General features: G+C 47.3%; 7 protein-coding genes across 7 annotated transcripts; 3 read left to right on the top strand and 4 right to left on the bottom strand.

The window, feature by feature from the left end:
* Window positions 1-113: 113 nt before the first annotated feature.
* On the bottom strand, window positions 114-1,928 carry BO88DRAFT_464232 (MFS transporter; the record flags this gene model as incomplete). Its single annotated transcript, XM_025711303.1, has 6 exons — window positions 114-891; window positions 982-1,386; window positions 1,448-1,507; window positions 1,572-1,629; window positions 1,725-1,745; window positions 1,809-1,928. 6 exons carry the CDS (start codon window positions 1,926-1,928, stop codon window positions 173-175), a joined length of 1,383 nt encoding a protein of 460 aa, XP_025562011.1. The 3' UTR covers window positions 114-172.
* A 1,313-nt stretch (window positions 1,929-3,241) lies between these two features.
* BO88DRAFT_390311 (aspartate/glutamate racemase family protein) lies at window positions 3,242-4,352 on the bottom strand. Its single transcript, XM_025704949.1, has one exon. The coding sequence runs from the start codon at window positions 4,084-4,086 to the stop codon at window positions 3,355-3,357; it is 732 nt and encodes a 243-aa protein (XP_025562012.1). The 5' UTR covers window positions 4,087-4,352; the 3' UTR covers window positions 3,242-3,354.
* Window positions 4,353-5,054: 702 nt separating this feature from the next.
* On the top strand, window positions 5,055-6,322 carry BO88DRAFT_464244 (lolo protein). The gene is made up of 2 exons (XM_025711304.1): window positions 5,055-5,263; window positions 5,314-6,322. The coding sequence occupies exons 1-2, from the start codon at window positions 5,078-5,080 to the stop codon at window positions 6,217-6,219; spliced, it is 1,092 nt and encodes a 363-aa protein (XP_025562013.1). The 5' UTR covers window positions 5,055-5,077; the 3' UTR covers window positions 6,220-6,322.
* Window positions 6,323-8,344: 2,022 nt separating this feature from the next.
* BO88DRAFT_342389 (uncharacterized protein) lies at window positions 8,345-9,886 on the top strand (the record flags this gene model as incomplete). Its single annotated transcript, XM_025703141.1, has 1 exon — window positions 8,345-9,886. The coding sequence occupies one exon, from the start codon at window positions 8,345-8,347 to the stop codon at window positions 9,884-9,886; it is 1,542 nt and encodes a 513-aa protein (XP_025562014.1).
* A 1,045-nt stretch (window positions 9,887-10,931) lies between these two features.
* Window positions 10,932-12,351, top strand: BO88DRAFT_367406 (sexual differentiation process protein isp7). Its single transcript, XM_025704071.1, has 2 exons — window positions 10,932-11,267; window positions 11,343-12,351. The coding sequence occupies exons 1-2, from the start codon at window positions 11,079-11,081 to the stop codon at window positions 12,240-12,242; spliced, it is 1,089 nt and encodes a 362-aa protein (XP_025562015.1). The 5' UTR covers window positions 10,932-11,078; the 3' UTR covers window positions 12,243-12,351.
* Window positions 12,352-12,708: 357 nt separating this feature from the next.
* BO88DRAFT_405670 (protein ERV29) lies at window positions 12,709-14,632 on the bottom strand. Its single transcript, XM_025706947.1, has 5 exons — window positions 14,171-14,632; window positions 13,932-14,044; window positions 13,340-13,833; window positions 13,218-13,282; window positions 12,709-13,146 (listed from the first exon to the last, which is right to left on the bottom strand). Exons 1-5 carry the CDS (start codon window positions 14,335-14,337, stop codon window positions 13,074-13,076), a joined length of 912 nt encoding a protein of 303 aa, XP_025562016.1. The 5' UTR covers window positions 14,338-14,632; the 3' UTR covers window positions 12,709-13,073.
* Window positions 14,633-15,551: 919 nt separating this feature from the next.
* On the bottom strand, window positions 15,552-17,642 carry BO88DRAFT_67187 (uncharacterized protein). Its single transcript, XM_025713047.1, has 2 exons — window positions 17,240-17,642; window positions 15,552-17,166 (listed from the first exon to the last, which is right to left on the bottom strand). The coding sequence occupies exon 2, from the start codon at window positions 17,155-17,157 to the stop codon at window positions 15,967-15,969; it is 1,191 nt and encodes a 396-aa protein (XP_025562017.1). The 5' UTR covers window positions 17,158-17,166; window positions 17,240-17,642; the 3' UTR covers window positions 15,552-15,966.
* Between the last annotated feature and the right edge of the window lie 1,850 nt (window positions 17,643-19,492).

Consider the following 19,492-nt stretch of genomic DNA (forward strand, 5'->3'; position numbering starts at 1 on the left):
TCCCCAGTACCTCACTTGGTATAGCAATCTAGTCAGGTTTAAATCTAACTAGCCATCTATGTAGCTGATATAAGGTCATTCACTTGCTTCCTGGACCACAGACAATCTAGTTAGTTCGTTCTGTATCTGGCTGGGTTGTAGAAGCACCAACCGTATAGGGCACACGCCCCGTTCAGCAAAGAAATAACAACACAAGTATCCCCCACACTCCCATCGGCAGCGCCAGCGCCCACGACATGGTCTTCCAACCAGCATGATCCCGAATGAATCCTCCCAAGAAGGGGCCTGCCATTGAACCCGCAGCAAAGGCACAGTTACAGAGCCCACAGGCCAATGCAATTGCGGTATTCCTACCTAACGCCCCAGGCCATGCCGTCGATGCCTCAAGTGCACGATTAGTCACTTCAACCATAGTTGGTGTCTCAATAAGTTCAACACAACCACCGATCAGTGCTAATAAGGTACAGAGAAGAACCTTATGGCCAATGCTATTCTCGGTAATAAATCGCAGGCTTACCATTAGCGGTACCATCGCCAATAGACCCATCGTAATCAAATAGCAGCGGGTCTTAGGCCAGCGGTCCACTATATACCCAATGCCGGGATCAAGAACGTGTGGCACCATCAGGGGAATGAATATAAGGCCTTGAGCAGTTTGCTTCCAACCAAAGGTGTCACGGACAAAGAGTGGTAATGCACTATCGAATGCCGTTAGAGTCGTAGAGAGAAAGAAATAGACCGTTAACGCGAGAACCATCCGTGGAGACCGGAGTAGAGCGAAGACTGCCTTATGATTGGTTGGTTGACGCGAGCTTCGTGAAGAAGGGTCCATGAATTCGAGATTGGTTGATGTGTCGTCTTCTCGACTGGAAGCACTGGCTCCTTTTCTTCCTCCCGAAGCGGCCGTAGCAACGGGAGGAGTGTCTTGATGGTCTGATTGTCGCTCATCGACAAATATCTGTGAGAGCTCCATGTCCGTACTGTGTTCGAATGTTACCTGATCTTTCTCCGTTTCAATGATCATCAACCGGAGGGTTAGGTCCAAAGCTATCAGCGCAAATGCTAGTCCGAATGGGGCGTAATAGCCCGCATGTTCATAAAGGACTCCACCCAAGAGCGGCCCAGCAGTGGCTCCTATTACTGTGGACATGGCGAAGTAACCCAGCGCATTGCCCAGTGCATCTTCTTGATATCGATCCACTAGTAGTGTCATCCCAACGGTCCAAACCACCGCAGCAGCTCCGCCCTGGAGTAAACGCCCCAGAATCCATAGAGATAGGTGTGTTCCAATGCAGAGGAGCGTCGTGGCAACCGCTAACCCCGCGAGCCCTGCTACGAAAAGCCACCGGCGTGATGCAGTGCGATCCACAAGATATCCGCAAAGAACTAGGTTTTGTCGTGTCACACATAGTGTCCGCTGGCTGCTAAAAGGGAAATTGAAACTTACGAGAGGCCATGGTCATCGCTGCACCATATAACGCAAGAAGAATCGAAGTCCAACGTTGTACTGCGAATATATTTAGTCAGTGACACGACAACCAGCCATAAATTAAACCAACGAGCAGACTCACGTTCTCCCAAGGGTAGCTTGACCTTTTCCGAGAGAGCATTTGGAAGGATAGGAATGATCTAAAAACATGAACTTTCTGAACATAGTGGACGCTTTTTTTTTTCCTTTCTTTTTTTCTTTTTTTCTTTTCTTTGATTTTCGAGAGTCCGCTTACCAACCCGTAAAGAAGCATGTCCTGCAGCCAACACATCATTAACATTTTTTGCCTGGAATGGTGGCATCAAGCAGCGGGCCATACCGTCATTCCGGCAAAACAAACCACACTTAAAACGAAGCTCCTCGAAGACCGCCATTTGAATAGTGTCGCTCCCCACGGTGCTTTGCTATGACAGGCAAGACATTGCGCAACGGCCGCCATAGTCGGATGATACGAGCGTGCTCTCTTGCCTACCAGTTCCCGATATAAAACCCAAAGTAAAATCAGGGAATTGGGCAGGATATATTCAGGACATGAATAATTATTCTATGCTTGCAATGCAAGGGGGCCCTGGTTATAGTTCCATTCAGTCAAGGGATGGAGATGGTTGTAGCAGATAATGTAAGGAATTTCCGTTAATGTTATCAGACACCGAGCGGCCCGCGAAATGCCCTAGAAGCATTTATAGATCGCAATAAGCATTATATTCCTTATTCGAATCAACTAAACTGTATATACTGAGAAAGTTTGATTTGCTAGGGCATTTTCTACGTGTAGGTCCAACTAGACCACAATTGCTGCACCGTGATGGTGTTCGTTTCTTTGGCTCTTGAGCAAGTTGCTGCCCATCACTTCCTATAAGAATCCCTCCTTCTGATATATGTGCTCTTATAATATCACGCTTACGTTTTTTGGCGTTGATTGGCCGCATTGAAGTCTTGGGCCATGCGAAGATGATGGAGGAGAGTCATCTTCTTGACAATACCCACGCTATGGATCGACAGGTACTAGATCTGTTTCTGCAAATCCCCTGCATATATTAGCTGCAGAAAATGCTCTTGTACGGGTATATTAATAGAGCATGATGAAATATTTCTTGTCACTATTATGATTGATTTTGATCTGCATGCTGTTTTGGACCTGGTTGGCCATAGAACTCGTTGAGTGTGACGGCTCATATATGATAGCTTATATAGCGGTTCAATATTACAGCAATAAATAATACATCACAAACACTAACTATCTAGACTTATTATTGATAATCTTTTGGAAAATCTTCATATATAGATAGATTTCTATCTTTTCTTTTCTTCTCTTCCGGATTCAATAATCTTGTCGATGGCTACAAAAGTCTAGATAGGAAACCATTTCATTCTTATTATCTATTATTCTGAGCCCGTGACATTGGCAGGTGCAAGACAGCTAACATCAAGTGGCTGCAGGCGATGTGACGAATGAGGTGGCAAATAGAGGGGGTATGGTGAAGTGATCTTTATAGAAATGTTTGAAGTCGGCAGCAGCATGGCTTCCATGGTTATCTGGAATAAGCAAGCGATATCTCCCTATTGTCCATGATGTAGTATGTCTTTCAGAGACTTGCTGAAGCCATTGGAAGGTAAGACAACACAAGCCCGGCAATGTCCGTAACGTCTATAAGTAATGCTTACGTAGCTTACGAGCTATGTTTGACTGCTACGTACTCTATAAAATTCATTCCTGAAAGACATGGTCCTCGTATTGTAGTTCCTATCGTTGGTTCCCTTTTGCCTTCCTGACGGCACTTGTCCATATGGAAATCTGACAACAAGCACCGCATCCATGAGGCAGTGAGCCTGTAGTCCGTACTCCGCATCACACCGCATTATCCTCACTCAAATTCCGTATAACCTTTTGTCTTCTTCAGCGTACTCCTTGGATAGCTTTCTCTGCTCTGCTTCAAGCTCAACTGGAGAAGAGGTATGGCAGAAAAGACAGTCGCAGGCATGGGATCAATAACCGGAACATCGAATCCCGAAAGCCCAAGGCGCTTTTTGATTTCTTCAGCACAACCTATAAAACCAGTGCAACCTAGGATAATAGAATGTGCCCCCTGATCTCTCACCAGAGCGAGGGCATGCTCAGATAACCTATTCGTCATTTCATCGACTTCGCCCTTGATTTCAAGCGATCGCATATCGATGGCATGACAACCGACAAATCTGCCCTCGTGACCGTATGCTTTCACCGAGTCTTTGATAATGGGGATGGACTCTTTCAAGATGGTGACGACGCCAAATGTATCCGCGAGACTGGCACATATGTTCATTGAAGTCTGTGCCACACCGAGGACTGGGATATCGACCACTTCTCGCAAGGTATGCAAGCCGGGGTCACCGAAACAGTCAATGACTATGGCATCGGCTCCCTTTTGTGCTTCTCGTTGGGCTGCTGCAATCAGGCCGGGAATTGCGAATGCTTTGTCGGTTCGCGATTCGACGGAAATTGGTCCAGTGTTCACATTGACGACTGAGCAGGTGATGCCGTTTTTGCACAGCCCTCCTAGTTCCTCGCTTGACAGGTCGACTGGTGTCGATACAGGCTGAATGATCGAAATGCGCATATCGAAGAATACCACACAGACCAGCCGGCTTCTGGGTAAATGTTTGAAAATGGGGGTTTTCAGGTATATTTGCGGTGCAATTGTGAAGGTTGACTTCAAAAATGCGTAGTCAATTGTGGTTGAAGTCCCGAGTCTGTATGTGCTTTGACGGGTAAGCGATGGATACCTGACAATCGTTCCCTACTGGAAGGTTCTGAAGGAAAATAATCTACTCTCGTCTGCATACAGAGTGAGCTAGCAGGGCAAAGCTCAATCGCATTTTAGCGGTGAGAATGGGCGCAGTGTATGCATTGCTGGCGCACAGCACTTGACGAGGACGGCTCGTATTTTGTGCATGCGCGAAGGAATTTGGGCTTCCTATTGCCGTCCCGTACTTGCATTAGTCCCGATTTCCGAGTACTCGGCATTATTCCTGTACGTCCAACTAGTGAGATCGAAGATGAATTCTGCAGGATAAATTACGAGATCTATCTTGCATCTCTACCCGAGCGTTGAAGATCGGTGAGCAGTGTAGAACCAAACCCCGAAAAATTACCTGGCATGCAGGTAAATTTCTCATGAAATGCCTGGCCATTATTTTCTATCATCTGCAGCCCAGGCCAAAATAACGTAATAGAATCACTTCGTATCTGCCACTGAGCAGGGAATTGACCGTTAGATCAGATTTGGATGTTTACGTATGCTGCTGCGTAAGATTTCTCAGTAAGTGAAGTTCTCACGGCTTGGGACGGCCTTGCAGATGAACCTCACGAAGCCCCTACATACAATTGACTGATTGATTGATTGATTGATGCTTTCATGACGTGGCATTTCCACTCCCTTTGGAGGGCTACAAACACCGAAGATTGTAAGTGGTATTGTGGGCTAGCTCCACAGGCATTTGCAATTGGCATCTCGTGTATATAAGGGAGCTTTAAACCCGAGTTAGGACGGGGCTATTGTTCACAACATCTTCAATCCAATTTGTCCTTCAAGAAGAAACTCCCTCAAAATGACCAAGGAATACGTCGAGCCTGCCAACATCCCTGTCGTTGACTTCAGGGCTCTTACTTCTGAAAATCTTCAGGAGCGTAAAGATGCCTTGAACCAGCTTGATGAAGCCTTCCAAACATACGGCTTCATCTACCTGTCCAACCACAGCATTGGACAAAAGCTGGTTGATGAAGCTTTTTCTTGGGTACGGTCAACACTTAGACATCTAAATTCATTATCTCTAACGATCCGCAGTCCCAGCGCTTCTTCCATTTACCGAACGAGGTTAAAGAGCTTTGCAAGCACAACACCGTTGCAGCTGATCACCGGGGCTGGGCAGCTGTCGGCACTGGCATTGTCAGCCAGGATGTCTGGGACCCCAATGAGATTGAGAAACTGCGTAAGACCGCACCTGTTGAGCAGAAGGAGATTCTCGAAATGGGTAATCCTCGCTCTAAGGGTGGCCCAGGCGAGTCGATCGTGAACCGTCTGCTCCCCGAGGACGTTTTCCCGGGATTCAGGGCTTTCCTCGAAAGGTGGTGGGACGCTTGTTTCGAGCAGCAGCTCCAGGTTCTACGAGCCCTCTGCGAGATCCTGGGATACACCGATCTGGACTACCTTGGCAAGCAGCAGGACCCCAGCCGCAGCCGAAACCATATGAGCTGGCTGTATTATCTTTCTCAGCCTGTATCGCCATTGAAGTCGGGCGAGAGCAATCGATTGAACACACACACCGATTTTACCCAGTTGACCCTGCTCTTCCAAGATATGGTCGGAGGTCTTGAGATCCATGATTATGAGACAGGGATTTTCCGACCTGTGCTTCCTAAGCCTGGTACCATGATTGTGCATGTCGGTGACATGCTGGAGAAGCAGTCAAACGGCAAGTGGAAGAGTGCTTTGCACCACGTCTCTGCCCCTATGCATCTAAAATATGGGGATGAGACTACAAACGAAGACACCGTTGTTGAGCGTTTCTCCATGTCGTTTTATGGAACCCCTCAACACGATGTGATGATCGAGCCAATTCCAGGTTGCGAGACAATTGGAAAGTGGCGCACCTTGGAGTGGGAGCCTAACATGACTGCCGGTGCTTGGATCAAGAAGAGAGTTGCCCTTGAATATGGAGATGGACAGGAAGAGCCTCCAGTTGTTGCTTAAGTGCGAGCTGCAGGTGCTCGTTTTCGGTTTTCTTTTTCTTTTGTTTTTCGGGCTCTTTCTTGTCCTCCGTATGGCTTTCCTACCACAGTTAGATTTAAGTAGCTCCATATTTAGAGTCAGCTTTCATAAAGTGACAACTGAATAGAGACCCATTGTCAATAATAAACAATCGAAGGAGTTTGAATCAACTTGTTACTACGCTAAAGAATGTTAAATGAATTTCAATCCTTACAAGCAGTCCTGCATTTAATTGACATCTTATATTTCCATCTTTTGATGTCTTGCTTGTTATACTCATTCAGAGACTCCTTGCTATCTATAAGTATCGGTTCCAGAAGTTCTTGTGCTATGATTTTTCATGCTAATTCAGTTCACCATAGCTATCATTTCCTCGTTTCCCCACTGTCCTTCTCAATATTTATTAGCTAATTAGTTAGTTGGCTAGCTACATCTCTCTGGCCTAATAATAATCTTAATGTAACTAACCAACCAACGAGAGATATGGTTTATCTTTGATCTCTAATTTAAAAGCTCTCTTGTGTATCATATATCATTCTAACTATACTCAATAGAGTCTAATTATATTTATACTAGATGGGACCTCTAGCTAAAAGAAGCTGTACCTCTGTGATACCAAAGGCTTTCACTGATATCAGTAGACTCTAAATGAAGTTCTCTAGTAATATCAGTACATAACTTCGCCTATCCGTATTAATTAACTCATACCTTTACATGGATAACACAAGGCACTCATAGATTGTTAACTTATGACGGTAACTCTAATTCTATCCAATTCTCACCCCCTTATTGAGCTTGCCTCGTTTCGATCGGCATTTCATGCATACGGCGAACTCCGTAGATGGGCCCATGACGCGAGGAAGCTACAGGTGCAAGGTAGATTGGCCCAATATATTGATCTTTTATCCAATCTTGGTACAGCACATGTCTGTTTAGCCGATTGAGTTTGGTCTCGATTGCAAGTGACCCATGTTCAGTTGCGTTGTCGGGATCTGCCGAAATGTTGTCGAGAGTCACAAATTGTAACAACAAGCAATAAGAACTTTATTCATTACAGCAGGTGAAGAGCTCCTTTTGCTTTACTACCTATGAATAGAAGCCTACTGAAGGTGTCAACTTCATGGTTGGAAAGATGGGATCTCTGATAGTCAACATGGTGTCAAAACCCAACCCAGTGGGCTTTAGGCATAGATCCTCTGGAAGATATACCGCTCGCGCATCCGGTAACAGGCTAATATTCTGAGTCAATAGACTCATAACGCGCAGACTAATAAGCTTGCAGGTGAATGTGAGATCTGGGATCCTCACATATGGATGTCAGCTGGAAGCCGCGTAAACATGGACACTTGAGCGGAGCACATACCCGGGATATGCTTCTGGGGCTGGCTGAGTCCAGCGCAGCTTTCTCGGCATGCATACTGCATCTCAATCGGAACTTTCTTAGTTCCTGTGGTGCTCCAATCAAAATTACATTTGTAACAAACCTAGTCGGCTAGATTCGTCCTCTATACACTTGCATTTGCCCTGCTGCTTCCTCGCCTTGTATCGGGACGGCCCAGCCTGGGTGCAACGGGTTGAATATCCGGTCCCCAATTCCATTGGTAATTTACAAAGAATTGAGTCAAGTTTGTATTTCAACCAGAATCGTAATTTTAAATATTCATTTGACTGGTATGGACTGACGATGACCTCCTTCCGGCACCGATTAATCAAAGTATCTCCTGCAAAAGGACTCCTACAAAAGCCCTCTTAGATGCAGGGAAGATGGAAATAGATGGAAGACTCAAGGGAGCTGAGCAATGACCTCTTGGCTGTATTTCCAATTATGAACTTGGAATGCTCGAAATGTGGCATGGAATCTGCAAATTCTGGCAAGTATATGATGCTACTTGTGATACCTGCGTCATTTGACTGCCTCCTTTGCATTAGAGGTTTATCCCTTAATTTACTGTTCCAGTATCGTTCAGTGTATCACAATTGGTATATGCGATGTCAGTATGCACGCGAATCGATAAAGGCCGTAAAACATCCCCGGAAAATCTGCCGAACTTTTGGGTCATTCCAAATCTGAGTTACATATTCTAGCCCTACCTCTCTCTTCACAAAGATGTCTATACCGACCGATATCGCCAACCTACTGATAGGGGAGGATGCTAAGCTTTCAATTCACTTCGATGAAATTCCTCTCTGCAACGATGGACCTCGCAGTGGCCCCAGGTTTTACATGCTTTCCACAAACCGTGCCCTGAAAGATCACGAAAACAAGGAAGACGACCTCCGATACCTGTCTAAGGGCATACAAGGTGCCATCAGGCTAAACCAGCTACTTAATGCTCCCCCTCATATCATCAAGGAGAAAGAAAGCACCGCCCAAGATGAGGGGAAAGCTGTAATGCGGCTTGGGGAAACCACTATGGTTGTCGACGAAACTTTTGATGCGCACCCTATTCACAGCCACATCTGGAACTCATTCATGTCCATTGAATTTCGCTTCCCGAAAGCGGATTTCACATCTCTGCAATATCTACAAACTTCCTGGAAGGGTCTCGAATGCGGCGATACCCTTTTCACCAAGGAGGGAACCCCAACCTTCGAAGAAGTATCCATCGTTTCTGGTGTTTGTCTCTTCAATGCACGCCTGTTAGAAATGAGTACAACGAGTCCGAAAACCGGTGGTGTTGATGTGGATCTGCTCAAGAATTCAATTCCGACATACAATGAACTGGACTATATTGCTCGCGCGTCAAGCGCCATCGCTGACGTGGCTGCCATGAACATCTTCAGGGCTTGCGAGCAGGGCTCTGGACAGCGACTTAACATCAAACTTGACATCCCTAGCTGGCACTACTTCCATGCAGTAGTCACAAAATTGGCGTCAAAGCAATGTTCGAACACTGAAGCATTGCAGTGGATGGACGCAATTGACCAACGACATGATCAGATCGGTCAAGTCTTCGTGGAAGCCATCAGAGATGAGCTTGCACAACGAGGGATTCGCGACAGCACCAGCTATAATCTTGGCATAACATCCCGGACAAATACCGCTGCGGTTTTAATTCGAACAGCAATTGAACAGGAGGGAGAAATTCCTCTATTGGATACCATTCTCGCCGCATTGAACTCTGAAGAAGACGGGTGCTGGAAACGATTCTACGAGATGATCCCGACCAAGGAACGACCCTCGAATCTGGACCAGCTAGGTTATCTGTTCTATGTATATGAGGCCATCCGGCCGGCTCTCGTCGAACGTCCCACCCCGGGACCTCCGGTATCTGACCAAACCAAGAAAGTCAACTTGTCCAAGAAGGCATTGAAGAAGCGAAAACCTCGCCGCCTAATTATCAGTGTTGATGACTCGGCGGAAAGACGCATTTACTCTAGAGCGCAAAGGATACTCAGCAAGATTCGACAGTCTAGCGAACTGCCTGAGACTTACTTGGTAGAGTCATACGTTTGTCGAAGGTTCTTGATCAATGGAAACAAAGGCAGAGCGCGACTAGGTCGGTTAGATCCTCTTCCCGATATTCCAGTTCGCACTGGTTCCCCCCAAGAGACTATGCTACCTCTCGATGTGGTGCGGCAGCTCTATGGAGACAATTCTGCCCTTAATTTGCAACGGTGGCTTCAAGAAGTGGGACTTCCAGTTTAGATATTTAGATCAAAAATAGAATTTGTGGTTCAGGACAGTTCTATTGTCATAGGCACTATGTTACGAAAACCAGCGCCTCAAATAAGTAACGAGCATTTCGCCGTACATAATATGATCTGAGCATACTGATTCCGTATTCAAGACATAGTACGTGCCAATGTTATAGCCTACTGTGGATGTTCGCGCCTTCCAATGGTAACTTTTCCAGTGTAGGGCCATTACAGAAACTTCTATTTGGTGTATCAAGAAGAGAAATTATCAAAACTATATGTGTTTATCCAGATTTTATTAGATACAACCCGAGTAAGGTTTGGTATTATTATAGAGCGAACAATCAATTTCTATTTAGTCGAGACTTGAATATAATACCCATGGACTACTTGTGCCTCCATATTTTTCACCCGCCGCTTGTCGACAGCTTCCTGGAGTTCAGCCACTCTGGTGTACTGTCAATGCAGGATGCCAACAGGCGAATTGGTGCCCGAAAGAAGGCAGAAGAAAAACAAGGAAGGGCGGTGACTTGAACAGTCTATATGACCGATTGGAGCTATAATGCCGACCAGGAAACTATTGATCGTATGTTTAAAGCAAATCCCGATGAATCTAACATGCGTCATTAGACATCCATGTAAGGGCAAATGATAAATCATATTTATTATTATTATTATTATTCTATCAGTGTGGCACACCCACAGCGAAAGCTGAACAAGTGGAGGCAGCAAACTTAAACGTAACTTATTTGACTTAGCACATTTTGGTCCATGTTGTTGCTCCCAAAGCATGCATGAAGTATATGACTATCCAATAACCTTATTTTTTGGTGCATACCCAACAGCACTTTGAAGAGAAGTTGGTGCATTACGGTCGCATATTTTCCTACGACCCGATACACGTAAGGGATATACTTATGTACTTACTCTCTGCATCAAAATAATATTGCGGTTGAACGGGAATCCTCCCTATCCCCGAACTATACTACAGTAACGTTTACACCGTCTTTTAATAGATTTCTCCATGCACACGTTTCTATGTTGAAGTCAGAAACCAAACATCAGACCTGGCACGTGAATCATCCCTCCTTTTTCCTCTTATTTGAAACTAAATCCGTTAGCTGGTTGTTCAGCCCCTCATTCCACAGCAAATTGATACATCTTTTCAAGTCGTTCTCTATCTACCACGGTGGAAAGTCACAATGGTCGGAATCGAAATCGTGGAGCCGGCAGAAATCCCTGTGATCGACTTCCAAACTCTTTCAACTGGCACTCCACAAGAGCGCAAGACTGCCCTGAAACAACTAGATGATGCATTCCAATCGGCTGGACTTATACATCTGTCCAACCATAGCATCGGCCAGGATCTCGTAGACGAGGCCTTCGCATGGGTACTGTACTCTATCTATCTTTGATGTTATCTATACATCACCATCCCCCTTCCATATTCTGACTTCTTACTATAGTCTAAACGCTTCTTTGATTTACCGGATGCCGTGAAGGAATTAGTTCGTCACCCTTACGACGCACATGACCACCGCGGCTGGGCGGCTGCTGGTACTACCGTCTCAAGTCAAGGGGTATGGGATCAAGAGGACATCGAGCGCATACATAAAACGGGCCCAGTGGAACGGAGGGAAAACTTCGAGACAGGAGATCCCTACCCGAGCAAGGTCCCCAATCCTCACTTCATCCGGAATCGAATCCTGCCTGAAGAGATATTCCCCGGCTTTGAAGCTTTCACGAAGAGGTGGTGGGATGCATGTGTGGAGCAAGAGCTTCAACTCCTCCGGTACCTCTGTGAAATCCTGGATATTCCGGACAAAGATCTTCTGGGGAAACAGCAAAATCCGCACTTCAATCGCAGTGCAACCGGTTGGAATCATTATCTGTCTGTACCCGCTCAATACCTGACGAGTGGAGAGTCCACTCGTCTCAACGCTCATACAGATTATGGGCAGTTGACTTTACTGTTCCAGGATACAACTGGGGGACTTGAGGTTAAGGATGATGAGGCCGGCGTTTTTAGGCCTGTGCTTCCTCGACCCGGTATGGTCATCGTTCAGGTTGCCGATATGTTAGAGAGACAGTCCAATGGGAGATGGAAAAGCGCCTTGCATCGGGTTACGATCCCTCATCACCTGAAACATAGTGATCCAGGCGATGGTACGTTGATTGAGCGGTATTCGATTGGTTTCTTTATTCAGCCTGACTTCGATCTGGTTATAAAACCTCTTCCGGGTTGTGAAGCTAAAGGAAGATGGTCATCACTGGAGTGGGAGGATGAAATCACTGCCGGTGAGTGGCTGACTAGGAGAGTTGCCCTGGAATACCAACAAAAGGGTTCGTCCAAGTCCGCAGCATAGTGGGAGAGAAAGTACACGTTTTCACATCAATTTCAGTTTAGAGCAACCTAATTGATTGCTTTCTGGTCTGATTAGAGCTAGTTTCTGCTTTTTCAAAACTAAATCCCACATATTCAAAATCATTTCAGTAAAAGCCACATTCAGGAAGATATTTTCTACTTAAAATATATCTTACTTCAGTCTTTAACTAGTAATGATTATGCTAGTCAACTTAGTCTTCTAAAGCTTTATCATAAATATGGTTACGTCATATAAATTATATATATCAAAAAAATAGATAATTGATTATTATTATTAAGTTAATAATACAGATATGAAGATATGAGCAGCTCAGGATATATGTAATTATTATACTACTATTACTACTACTACTAACATAAGTATCACTAACATAGTTGGATGCATTCTTTCCCCTGGATATGCAGTCATGGGGAATGATTACTAGCAAGGCAAGACTAGCCAAGGTGCATGCAATTTCTTACCTATGCCATAATGGTAGTAAAAGATAGTAGGTATGTAGCTAGCTACTAATTGGACGAAAAGAAAACGCATTTTTTCTCGGATGAAAAGGAAGATGAAAATGATGATGCTATGATTTCAACTCGGATATGTTCGTAGTAGTAGTGGTAGTAGTGTTGCTTTGCTTATAACATAGTGGTATGACTGGACAATAGATGGTTTTTCTGTCCCAAAAAGAGTAAAAAAGCACGAGAGGAAGATGACAGGGAAAGCAAAATAAGGGTTTCATATAGTAGGGTCCTGTCCCTTGGCCCGGGAATATCATATCACATGCCCAGCACTCAATGGTTTTGTGGATGGTGTTTGGTTTCCTTAGTAGACCTTCTTCTTCTCGTCCATACTCAATTGGCCGGGTCCCATGTTGACCAGGAGGAGAAGACCTCCGCTGTATGGGGCGCATTTTGGTTAGCTGGTGTTTCTTGAGAATGTATCGGAAGATAGTAAAGGGTAGCTTACACAATGGACAGGATCTGGAAGAAGTCGTACTTGGCGAAGTCCTTGTGGGGGTGGTGGGGGTGAAGCTAAAGTAATGTCAGTTATTGTGCAACATAATGTTTGCTGTCGCGGGGCAAACATACGGTCCAGAAGTTGTTGACCAGGACGTTGAACACACTCAGCAACACAACCAGCATGATCGCACTCCACTTGGCCTTGAAGCCAACAATGACCATGACACACGCGACGAAGCCGAACAAGCTGACGATGATGCGCCAGAGACTCCACTGGCCGGAGAAGACGAATCCGATGAAGAGGAAGATCAACAGCACACGACCAGCGAACTGGACGTACATCTTGCGATCCTTCTCATCGAGCTGGGGGAGACCGGCGGGGACGAACTTCTTGCGCACCCACGAGTCGGAGAGAACCATGAGCAAGCCACCGACGACACTCAGGTTGCGGAGGAAGAAGTTGAGGTCGAAGATCAGTCCGTATCCGAGACCCTGAACAATGACGACAGCCAAGAGACCGCCAACAGCGTACTCCGTGTGTCTACGGGCAATGACCATAAACGAGCAAGCCGCCATTGCGATCATGTTGACGATAAGGAAGGTATGCGTGACTCCCCAGGGAACTGTAATGCGACAAAGCCCAAGTTAGAGTCGATCTGCGATCCGGCCCCACGGCGGGTGCGACCGGATATAGGAGGGACGGGGCCAAAGCCATGCTTACTCTTCCGGTAATCACGAAGGTACAGGAGTTGATCGTTCCATTGGGTAATCATGCGTAGACTGTCCTCAATGAAGGTGACGACGATCAGAAAGCGACCAATGGCTGGCAGATACCTGAACAGCAAAGAAGCCACGGTGTCAGTGACAAGTCCTTTTCCCGGATGCGAGCGATCGAATACGCCTCTTCAGCATGGAGGCTGAACTAGACTAAAGCTCGATGATGTCTGAGGGCTCACATACGGCTTGACAGGGTCGGACATGGTGTCCAGCCAATCCTCAATTTTGCTCGTCTGTTCGCGGACAGCATCCAGAGGACTGGGATCGCTCGTTGCCTCTACCCGACCAGGACCCCCAAAGGGGTTCTGGTGGCCGAAGTTGTAGCCTGCAGTGCCACGGATTTGTGCCATGGCGAGAATAGATAGAGTCGAAGGATAGGGGAGAAAAGCGACCGCGAGAGTGGAAGAGGGACGAATTGAACCCTCCGCGACTAGGCCGAATAAGGGACAACAAACAAGGGTCGAGCGGGAGCCGAGAGAGGTTAGGTGGCAAGCTTAAGGTCTCGTAGCAGGGAGGAGTGGCAGGATGGAAGGCAGAGCAACCGAATTGCCAGGGAGCAAAGGGTAAAATATAGAAGGAAAGAGGAGGAAGAAGAAAAAGAAGAAGAGCCAAGCTCACGGACGAGGAGTTGAAGATGGATGATTGCAGCACCTCCGCGGTGATGGAGAGGAAGGCCCGTGACTGCTGTTCAGGCCACGATGACCGGAACTCGACACTAAGCCGGGAGAGGCATGGTGCGGTCCCCAGCCCGGGAGGTTCGACCCTGGCCCGTGACGCCATGATCTCCCTTTTAACACTAAAAGTACAGTAGTTCCCTCTCCATCTGCTTCTTCACACTGCCATCCAAGATCTGCCCCGGCTCCGCGGGAGATCTCTCCTCATTCTTCACCGAAACCTCCCTCTCCCTCACCTCTTGAAGCTTACAGCTAGCTCTAGTTGGCCTCTTCCCTTCACCCTACATTGTTGAGGGCTTACACCCACCCACCCCCGAAATGACCATAACCTATGCAGCGGAGTCCGGTCGGACATAGCCCCCCCACAAGTCCCAACAGGGACCGAATTTTAAGTCGTTCGGCGGAGGATCCGGCGTCTGAAACCCGATCATCGTGAAACAGGAACCCTCCAACCTGGCACACTCAACCAGGGCAGAAAGGAGCATAAGGCCTAAAAAAAGATCTTGCGAGGATCCTTGCGAATAAAAAGGAGGATTGAATTGTAGTCACTTACATAATTTATGGAGTTTGAGGACAAAATCAAACCCCACAACTACAGCATCAAGAAGCAAAGAAGGTTAAAATAGAAACACGTAAGATGCCAGGTGGCCCCCCATAGGAAAAAAAGAAACCATCCACGCTCGCACTGATATCACATCCATAGCCATCCATGCTATTTTCGCCAACACGGTCGCCATGCCGCTCGCGTACTAAAAAGGTATTTCGAAATAGTAGGTAAGACACATCAGGGAAAATGTTGGCAAATGTTGCCAATTTAGAGGCGACCCAAACTTGCCATCTGTCAGTCCCATAAAAGGAGGGAACCCCAGAGTGTGCATGGGCCGAGTACAGTGCCGGGCTGCAAAAGGGGCAATCCTCCGAGCCAATAAGCATCATCACAATATTTAAGAGAGAAAAACCATGAAAAAAAAAAGCGAAAAAATAGGGAGAATCCAAGACTAAAATAATAATAAGAATAAGAGCAACCGAGCATAACGATGAAATAATACATGAGATCTCTTTTTTTTGTTGGGGAGTTTGGGGTGTTTCTTCGGTCAAGTCGTTGCGTTTCTGCCATTGCTGGATCTCTCGGTCAGAACAGAGCAACTTGCCAGAATACATGGTACGTTTTTGGTATAATGGAGTGCCCCAAACGCCAAAGCCATGAGTAATAAATACAGTTCAGGATATCTGGGTGTCCTGAATGAATCACAGACAAGCATGCCTCTCGGGGCTAGCTTCGTTTTCGTCTGATCTATGGAGGGTTTAAGCAGCCCAGTCGGAGTCCAGAGGGTGGCCCTTGACATTCGAGCGAAGGACATCGGGAAGGTAGGTGGGCGTCACCTTGACCTTGGGCTGCTCAACAGGGGCGGGGGCAGCAGCGACAGGAGCGGGCTGGCTTTCAGGAGCGCTAGCCTCGCTCTCGTCAGTCTTACCTCCCTTCTTCTTGGTCTTCTTGCTGGACACGGTGGTCCATTGGTCCTGGACACCGAGAATGCGCATCTGCTCCTCCTCGGAAGGAAGACCGGAGTCCCATTCCTTCTTGGGGGCAGCCTGAGCGACAGGAGTTTCGGTCTCAAAGGTGTCCAACAAGTCCACCTTTGGGGCCGGGGCCGCCTTGGGGGTGCCGTTGGTGACTGCGGGAGCAGCCTTGGTCTGCCAAGCGTTGGTCGGGGGAGGAGACGGCTTGATGCCAGCCTCACGGCGTTCAGCTTCGCGAGCCATGTGGAGCTGCTTCTCGAGCAATTTACGTCTCTGCTCCTCAGCCTCCTGGACCTGCTGCTTGCGGGCCTCGTTCTTCAAACGCTGCTGACGCTGCTTCTTGGTCTCAACCTGCTTGAAGGACTGGGGCTTCTGCTTCTTGGTGGCATCCGAGGACACGGCACCAGTGACACGGAGAACCGACGCGCCCGGAGCGGGCTCTTCAAGCATATCCGAAACGTATCCAGCGGAACCAGTAGTGGCGTTCACCATGGGAGAGCCAGCGGGGGAGAGGTCATCGTCGGCGTCGGCTCCGGTGGTAGACGAGGTGCGAGTAGAGACACGAGAGGTAGAGCGCTCGCCGTTTTCAACCTGAGCGGCCTTGGTCTTCTTCTTCTTCTGGGACTTGCTACCACCAGCGCTGGCGCTGCCACTAGACTGCACGGGAGTTCCGTTCTTCACGGCGGCAAAACGCTTGGCCATTTCCTTCTTGTCGATCTCCTCATCCACCTCATCAGACTTCGAAACAGCAGGCTGGACGGCGGGCTTCTCCTCAACGGGCTTGCTAGGGGCAGGTGTAGGTTCCGGGGACTTCTTGGTCTTGCGCTTAGGCTTCTTTGCGGCCGGCGCGGGCTCCGTCTTCTCCACGACGGGCTTTATAGGGGTCTTGTGCTTGGGGTTCGGGCCATTGTAGTACCAGCCCAGGCCACCTGCCACGACGAGCAGGAGAGCCCAACTGATGTAAGGGTTCATCATCGTTAAGAGCTATGACACGTTATAGTTGTCAGTCTGCGGATCACGAAACACTCGGGGAGGTGATGCTGGGCTCAGAACATACATTTAAAATAAAACTTGACGGACGTAGCAAATATCGTTATAATGTCTCAGATATAAAAGACGACTTCAATCACAGACGGAACGTCCTGAAGTGGTCTAATGGCCAGGCGCGTAACGACACTCGGCGAGAAAGGAGAAGAAAAAAGAATAAGGAGATCCAACAAGGATGTCCAGAGACGAGGAAAAAAGAAAATACAAGGGAAAAAGAAAAAAGAAGTATAGAGCAAGCTTCCGCAGATCTTTTACCTAACCTCTAATCATCGAGTCGTCGAGACACAGAGGGTGGTTGGAAGACAAGGGGAAAAAGGGCAGGCCAGTCGCGCGCAGAAAGGCCAGATTGCCTCGTGGACCTTCTGGATGCTAATACCACTTGAGCTGTAAGTCTAGTCGCGATGAAGCCAGAAGACGATAAAAGCTACCGCTCTGCAATGCAGTCGATAGCTTGCAGGCAATTGAGTGCGTAGCCTATGACCTCAGAGTCGGGAGTTGGTTCAAAGGTTCCGACTGCGCTCTGCGGCGAAGAAAGGTGGTACTGGTAGCGAGAGTCGGGATGAGGTAAGGGAATAACGGATACCTAGAATCACCGAGCGGGCATCGAGGCACCCGTCAACCAAGGAATCGGGGGTTGGGTGACAATAGGTGAGCAAGGGCAAAGGAAGATTAGGAGGAAGGTGAGAAAGAGGGAAGGGTTGAGAGAGAGAGAAAGAGAAGAAGAAAGGAGGAGGGCGGAAGTGGAAGAGGACACGGTCTGGAGAAAGATGAAGGGGTTGTCATGAACTACCTTCTTAGTGTCCGTCCGTGAATAATAAATTACAGCGGGAAGAGGAGGAGACGGTGGATGGCCGTGGTGGTGGTACTGTATCTACGCAGTATTGCAGTCACTGTGAGGCAGTCAGGGCTCGTATTGGTAATACTGGCTGCCTGTTTGACTTGAGAGTGATCCACTACCTGAAGATCAACATCACGATTGATAATGAATCTCTCATTCAGGATCGGTGCAATTAACCAACAGGCTTTCCCCGGTAGTATCCTGTCACTGCATAGTTGTTGTCCTTCTGATTAAATTAAGTCAGGGGCTGACATGCTTGTGGCGCATTTCAAGATCTAACGAGGCACACCATCCCCTCGTATCAACTTGGCTGTAATTGGACCTAAGGCGGTCTTTGTGCCTTTTTGTCACTCCATAACAATAATTACACCACAGACAGTGTGTCGTCCGTGAGGCCTCACTGACCATTCACACTAAGGAGAACAGCAAAGGCCAACCAGTTTGATATTAACATCAATAAACTAACGGTTATTAGACTCAATGTAGTGAGTGTGTGTTTATGAATCAACAAATAGGGTGGAGGACACTATCCCAGCAGGGAGATTACGCGGGGGAAGATCTTCCACAACTCTCAAAGCTGGTTCGACCATTGCCATGCTGCAATGTCATGTCTTTTCCCCTGTTCGATGGGCGTCTAGACGAGTCGACGGAAGATTCCGTCCTCGAATGAAAGATTCCACGACCCCGGCAACTAGCTCAAGCGGTAGTTGCTGATAGGTTTGCAAAATTAGTCCACCAGGTGGCAGAGTAATCGATCACCAAACCAAAAGTGTTTAGACTACTAGTAGCCTGCAAGAACAACTTTGGTTTTCGGAGAATCGGCAGTTACCAGTTACACTATGACAGGCACAAGTAACGGGTGTACCTCACAGTAATTTTACGGGGGTAATACCGGCTTCCGAACAGGCCACGTCTCGGGTTTCTCGCTCAGGCCTCCCCGGAGGTCCTTCCGTTGTGCTCAGAGCAGCTTGAGTTGGAGAGAAAGAGTATCTACTACCTATCATAAAGGACGGGGGATAATAATTACATGTAGCATATTTTTGTTAACCGCTTATGATTTATTCATATTATTCAATAATGCAGATTTATTGATCATATAGAATAGATCAGAAGCAGGAGCATTAAGGCATAACATACAACGCTCTAGACCCCTTGCAGAGCAACCATGAGGCCCATTGAAAATGTAACCCCAAACAAAGCCATTTGATTAAAAAGACACGGTAGAGTGAATGATTGGCTACCACAGTCCAGGATATCAATGTGCTGTGATATTTAGTTACACACGCATTGTGCCTGCTGACATCAATGCTGGGAGGGCAGATGATCCGAGCTCGCTACGAGCTCCTGAATCTGTTCCAATGTCCGACCATCTCTCGGAGAAGAGAAGCTCTAAAGAAGACTGGCTTGATGCTGCTAGCCCTGTAG

This window comes from Aspergillus vadensis (assembly GCF_003184925.1).
Source record: "Aspergillus vadensis CBS 113365 unplaced genomic scaffold BO88scaffold_14, whole genome shotgun sequence".
Lineage (NCBI taxonomy): Eukaryota > Fungi > Ascomycota > Eurotiomycetes > Eurotiales > Aspergillaceae > Aspergillus > Aspergillus vadensis.

Bases quoted from the DNA above. Each gene is read 5' to 3' on its own strand.
- BO88DRAFT_390311 (XM_025704949.1), bottom strand. From the start codon at position 4,086: ATGCGCATTTCGATCATTCAGCCTGTATCGACACCAGTCGACCTGTCA.
- BO88DRAFT_464244 (XM_025711304.1), top strand. From the start codon at position 5,078: ATGACCAAGGAATACGTCGAGCCTGCCAACATCCCTGTCGTTGACTTC. The intron at 5,264-5,313 runs GTACGGTCAACA...AACGATCCGCAG, and splicing joins TTGATGAAGCTTTTTCTTGG to TCCCAGCGCTTCTTCCATTT.
- BO88DRAFT_367406 (XM_025704071.1), top strand. From the start codon at position 11,079: ATGGTCGGAATCGAAATCGTGGAGCCGGCAGAAATCCCTGTGATCGAC. The intron at 11,268-11,342 runs GTACTGTACTCT...TTCTTACTATAG, and splicing joins TAGACGAGGCCTTCGCATGG to TCTAAACGCTTCTTTGATTT.
- BO88DRAFT_405670 (XM_025706947.1), bottom strand. From the start codon at position 14,337: ATGGCACAAATCCGTGGCACTGCAGGCTACAACTTCGGCCACCAGAAC. The intron at 14,045-14,170 runs GTATGTGAGCCC...TTTGCTGTTCAG, and splicing joins ATGTCCGACCCTGTCAAGCC to GTATCTGCCAGCCATTGGTC. The intron at 13,147-13,217 runs GTAAGCTACCCT...CGCCCCATACAG, and splicing joins TTCCAGATCCTGTCCATTGT to CGGAGGTCTTCTCCTCCTGG.
- BO88DRAFT_67187 (XM_025713047.1), bottom strand. From the start codon at position 17,157: ATGATGAACCCTTACATCAGTTGGGCTCTCCTGCTCGTCGTGGCAGGT.